The 6,377-nt window shown below is 33.9% G+C and overlaps 1 protein-coding gene across 1 annotated transcript; it reads left to right on the forward strand.

The window, feature by feature from the left end:
• On the forward strand, positions 1,702-2,280 carry LOC109125417 (putative F-box protein At1g58090). Its single transcript, XM_019227038.1, has 2 exons — positions 1,702-1,739; positions 1,793-2,280. The coding sequence occupies exon 2, from the start codon at positions 1,831-1,833 to the stop codon at positions 2,278-2,280; it is 450 nt and encodes a 149-aa protein (XP_019082583.1). The 5' UTR covers positions 1,702-1,739; positions 1,793-1,830.

Consider the following 6,377-nt stretch of genomic DNA (forward strand, 5'->3'; position numbering starts at 1 on the left):
CCAATTAGTTGAGTCATGGAGTTTAGTGAATCAATCAAACTTGAACAATTAAAGAATATTTAATTACAAAAGTCCTTTAATTTTGTAAAAGTCTGAAACTATCACCGGAAAATAGTGATGTTTATATTTTCTTCCAATCTATCAATCGATAGAGAGGGTCCATGTATGTTCTGAATTTCTGATATATCCCAAACATAGTAGGTCGACAATTGCATATACAAATAACGGTCTTGCATCGGAGTCAATTTTGTTCATGTCCAACAATCTATAATTTGTTCAGATTTGAGAGGCAAAGATTTATTCTGTAATGGGGGATTCTATGAATGGTGAATCATGTGAAAGTTTTAAAATGATTTAACATCTCACTCATTCATTTATTAATTTGAAATCTTATACATTGAGAATACATCACTACAACACCAAACAAAATACACAACCACAAATACATAACCGATTATTATAGAGGACGATGGAGAAGTGAATTTCAATGATGCCTTCGATAACGAAGCCTTACTCGCCAACAGATTATAAAATCTGTTTCATTCCCTCTCCAGATTCAAATCCAAAGTGATCAGATCGTTGTTTTTGGCTATCCTCTCATGGAAGAAACTCCATACTCAGTACATTGTTGATGTTACTCAGTATCTCCTTCTGCATTAATTCGTTAATTTTCCGTGATTTTCTTATGCATGGATCCCATATTCGCCAATCGATATACCATAGAAATCTTAGGAATGCAATCCCTTGTGTTGATCGAGATTGTGGAGATTGAGCATCATGAAAAATCAAAAAAAATTCTTCATAGAGATAACAAAACCTGGATGAGAAAGCCAACACTCTTCAACGAACCAGAAAATGATTTATTTTTAATCTAAACCAATGATTTTTTTTTGACACGTTGAAAACGTCCACAGACCTTAAGCGTCGGTTTGATATATATACATTTTTTTAAACACGTCGGTTTGATATTATGGCCCTGATTGGTACAAGATTTTTAAGATTTTAAAAAAATTAAAGCATTTAAAGCATTGACAGCCATTTATTTGCCAATCATACTTTTTTTTACTTTTAGCTTTTTTAAAGCTTTGTAAGTCATTTTTTTTTTCTTTCCTTCTTTTTTTTTGTCAGATTTTTTAAAGCGTCAAAACCAGATTTTAAAATTAAACAAATATAAAACTTTATTTTTTTTCTCTCCATTATACTTCAAAGCTGTCCAAAAGTTTATATATAAATTTTACGTAAATTATTTTTACACATTAATTATTCTTATTTTTTTCTCTTTCTTTTAAGATCTATTTCAATAATAATTATTTTTATTTTCATTATCATCATTTTAATAATAAAAATAACATCTTCAGTTTTAAAAGTATTTGTTACCAATCAAATTTTAACAGTTAAAGTTTCTACAATCAAAACATTTACAGCCAAATTATCTACAGCTAAAATTTTAAAGTTAAAGTCTTTAAAGTCATAAGAGCATCTCCAATGGTCCTCTATTTTTTCCTCTATAATAGAGATCCTCTATAACAAAAGTGAATTTTGCTTCAATCCACCTCTATTTTCACCTCTAAAATAGAGTTTGCTATTTTTTCTTCTATTTATAGAGGAACTCTATTTTTTTCTACAAACGGTTCCTCTATAAATAGAGGAACTCTATTTTAGAGTCGAGAATAGAGGTGGCTTGGAGTAATACTCACCAATAAGTGGAAGGTTCCTCATCGTACCAGTTCTAGCAAAAAGTTATCACCCGACTTGTCTAGGGTCTCCTTGAATGGAAATTTGTACTGGACAGGTTATAAGTATCCCCAAACTGGCGAGTATTTCATAGAAATGCTGGATTTTTCGAAAGAGATAATAAAGATCTTTTGTATTCTACCGTGTGAGGGAAAAAGGGCTGGTTCCCATATTCGTGCCCTATCGATTTACAAGGGAGATCGGCTTTCAGTGTTACAACAATCCAGAAGCACAGGAGAGACTAATATTTGGGTGACAGAGAAGAAAATTGTTAATGGGGATGATGGAGGCAATGTGGTGTGGATTAAGTTCATGACTGTCTCAAGACCTAACTTTCCCATGTTAGTTAGACACATCTCTACAAGTTACTTCGTTGATAATAACATATATGGGAAGAGCTTGGTTCTGTGTTGTCGTAGCAAGAAACCTAAAGAAGCTTGGGTCTATATTGTGAGGGGAGATCTATGTAAAAAGATTAAGATAGATGAAGTGGTATGTGACTTTCAATCGTCTGTCTATGTTCCCAGTTTGATAAACATTTTTTAATATACTTTTGCTGAAGCTCCGATACTGCGGCCGTGCCTTTATATCCAGCACCTACGCACGTTCGAGACTGCAACCACCTTGAGAGATGACACATCCTTTGAAGATCCAAGCACTCACTTGATCGTTTATCATAGCTTTACAAATTTTGGGGGAAAATATCTTCTGTAACTCTTTAGAGAAATATACGTGAACCCTCTTTACTTTATTGATTCTTTTATTTTACATACCCTTTTATCATCCATCATTTTGCTAGCTTTAAATATGTCAAAGTCGTTTATTAGGTGATTCAAAGTGCATTCTATGTTAGTGATCTAATTTGAGTGGAGATCTAGGGTAGGTTCTGTTACAAAGTTTTCCGATCAAGTTTAANGCATTTGCAGATAATTGTGGTAACTAAAAGCAGGTATATCTTTTATCCTTCTTCACGGATGGGATTTTTGNGTCATGAGACATGCCAGTTAGTTGAGTCATGGAGTTAAGTGAATCAATCAAACTTGAACATTTAAAGAATATTTAATTACAAAAGTCCTTTAATTTTGTAAAAGTCTGAAACTATCACCGGAAAATAGTGATGTTTATATTTTCTTCCAATCGATCAATCGATAGAGGTTCCATGTATATTCTGAATTTCTGATATATCCCAAACATAGCAAGTCGACAATTGCATACAAATAACGGTCTTGCATCGGAGTCAATTTTGTTCATGTCCAACAATCTATTAATTTGTTCAGACTTCAGAGGCAAAGATTTATTCTGTAATGGGGGATTCTATGAAATGGTGAATCATGTGAAAGTTTTAAATTGATTTAACATCTCATTCATGCATTTATTAATGTGAAAATAGACCACATTGACACAATTTTGCAAAAATATTGCTAGATTGACACTCTCCTTTTGGGAAAAATTAGAATGACACAATTTAGTGTTTAAATTACCAAAAGCCCAATTAAAACTGTAAAAGGAAATAAAAATTAAGTAATAAAATAAAAAATTGATTAAATCAAAACACCCTAAACCCGACATTTTTTTTTTAAACACTAGAAAACTTTGTGTCGTCCGCCGGCGAAGAACGAAGAAGAGGTTTTACAGTCCCCAAAAAAAACCCGATCTGCCGTCATCTTCCACCGGCGATTTAGAGCTGTAATCACGGTGTTCACTGCTCCATCCAAATACAGACGCCGGCGTAGTTGGGTTAAAGAATTCCGACGGCGAGAAAAGAACTTAGCGGCTTCGGTGGTTGGTGATTTGTAATCACCGGTGTTCACTGCTCCATCCAGTTACAGACGCCATCGTAGTTGGGTTAAAGAATTCCGGCGTCGAAATAAGAATTTAGTGTCTTCGGTGGTTGGTGATTTTCTCCGGCGGTGAGTTTTTAATTGGATTATTATAAGAATGAACAGAATTGTTAATTGCAATTGTAGATTGACCTTATTTTTGTTTTGGGTCTTGCTCTTGTGACAGATTCGGTGGAAGGATTAGGCTTCTTGTTTTGGGTCTTGATCCTCAATAGCTTCATAATTCCGGTTAGGCTTTATGATATGATTTTTTTCTCCAATTATCCCTGTCTACATTATGCAAGTTCTTTGATTTCCATTGAATTGTATGATGTTTGTATGATTTTAGAGTCCTAAGGAGGATTTGATATACAAGTGGCATTGGAGTTAACAGAAGATTAAATCAAGCATTTGCAGATAATTGTGGAAACTAAAAGCAGGTATATCTTTTATCCTTCTTCACGGATGGGATTTTTGTTTTTCTGTTAGTAAATTTACAGGATTCGATCAACTATGGCAATGTTTATAATTTGCAGATTAAGATTATTGCTTTCGAGAGTTGAATGTTTGTTTTTTACATTGGTTCTTGATGTCTATACTGAAGCTAATAGTCTGAACAAACCTTTTTTCTTCTTTTTTTGTTGACTCTTGTTTGGTTTTAGTTATACTACATCTGAGTGTTGGTAGTGTGTGTCAGAATTCTAGAATATATAGTAACCAAATGGCCATGAATTGTTACGTAAGTAGTTCTCTTTTGAGATCATTGGATATCTAACATTTTTAAGTAATAGAGAAATGATTATATTGTGTCACTAGTTTCAATTCCAACTGTTGTCCACAAGTCTCAATTGATGGTCATGAGCTTCACNTTGCAAAAATATTGCTAGATTGACACTCTCCTTTTGGGAAAAATTAGAATGACACAATTTAGTGTTTAAATTACCAAAAGCCCAATTAAAACTGTAAAAGGAAATAAAAATTAAGTAATAAAATAAAAAATTGATTAAATCAAAACACCCTAAACCCGACATTTTTTTTTTAAACACTAGAAAACTTTGTGTCGTCCGCCGGCGAAGAACGAAGAAGAGGTTTTACAGTCCCCAAAAAAAACCCGATCTGCCGTCATCTTCCACCGACGATTAAGAGCTGTAATCACGGTGTTCAATGCTCCATCCAAATACAGACGTCAGCGTAGTTGGGTTAAAGAATTCCGACGGCGAGATAAGAACTTAGCGGTTTCGGTGGTTGGTGATTTGTAATCACCGGTGTTCACTGCTCCATCCAGTTACAGACGCCAGCGTAGTTGGATTAAAGAATTCCGGCGGCGAAATAAGAATTTAGTGTCTTCGGTGGTTGGTGATTTTCTCCGGCGGTGAGTTTTTAATTGGATTATTATAAGAATAAACAGAATTGTTAATTGCAATTGTAGATTAACCTTATTTTTGTTTTGGGTCTTGCTCTTGTGACAGATTCGGTGGGAAGGATTAGGCTTCTTGTTTTGGGTCTTGATCCTCAATAGCTTCATAATTCCGGTTAGGCTTTATGATATGATTTTTTTCTCCAATTATCCCTGTCTACATTATGCAAGTTCTTTGATTTCCATTGAATTGTATGATGTTTGTATGATTTTAGAGTCCTAAGGAGGATTTGATATACAAGTGGCATTGGAGTTAACAGAAGATTAAATCAACCATTTGCAGATAATTGTGGAAACTAAAAGCAGGTATATCTTTTATCCTTCTTCACGGATGGGATTTTTGTTTTTCTGTTAGTAAATTTACAGGATTCGATCAACTATGGAAATGTTTATAATTTGCAGATTAAGATTATTGCTTTCGAGAGTTGAATGTTTGTTTTTTACATTGGTTCTTGATGTCTATACTGAAGCTAATAGTCTGAACAAACCTTTTTTCTTCTTTTCTTGGTGACTCTTGTTTGGTTTTAGTTATACTACATCTGAGTGTTGGTAGTGTGTGTCAGAATTCTAGAATATATAGTAACCAAATGGCCATGAATTGTTACGTAAGTAGTTCTCTTTTGAGATCATTGGATATCTAACATTTTTAAGTAATAGAGAAATGATTATATTGTGTCACTAGTTTCAATTCCAACTGTTGTCCACAAGTCTCAATTGATGGTCATGAGCTTCACTTTTTATATATTTTGGGTCTTTAGTTATTGAAGAATTTGGTCTTGATTTTATATATTTTTCTGTGTTGATTTGTTGTTTTTTGATATAATTGTTTATCGGATTCTCTTTGACTTGTATTAATGAGAGATTTGATATATTATTTAGGAATGACATCTTCAAGCAATAGCATCAAATATCCTCCTCTACTGTATGAAGAAGGGAAATCGCCTCTCCAACATAGGAGCATGAACCACAACTGTTTTGTGTCGAAAATTGGAATTTTGAGAGAAGGATTAGGGGTGGATGTGTGGGAGAAACTGAAGCAATCATCTCTTGGAGTGTTTATAAAGTTTTCTGAATTGGAATACACATGGGCGGCGCAGAGAGTTCATTTTCTACTAACACATCAGCTAAGAATCAACAACATTCATGAGGTTTGGTCTTTGATCGGTGATAGGCCAATTAGATTTTCTTTAAATGAGTTTGCGGAGATAACAAGCTTAAATTGTGATGCATTTGACCCTTTAGACAACTTTGATGTTGATCACCATGATTTCTGGAAAGAAATGAAAATACCAACAACCCTTGATGGTCCTATGTGGAGTGAGTTGCTAAAGGTGATGGATTTTAGCAAAACATGGCATGTTGATAAGAGGATGATGGTTGGTAGGTTATGTCTATTGTCAGTATGC

Source organism: Camelina sativa, chromosome 7 (genome assembly GCF_000633955.1).
Source record: "Camelina sativa cultivar DH55 chromosome 7, Cs, whole genome shotgun sequence".
NCBI lineage: Eukaryota > Viridiplantae > Streptophyta > Magnoliopsida > Brassicales > Brassicaceae > Camelina > Camelina sativa.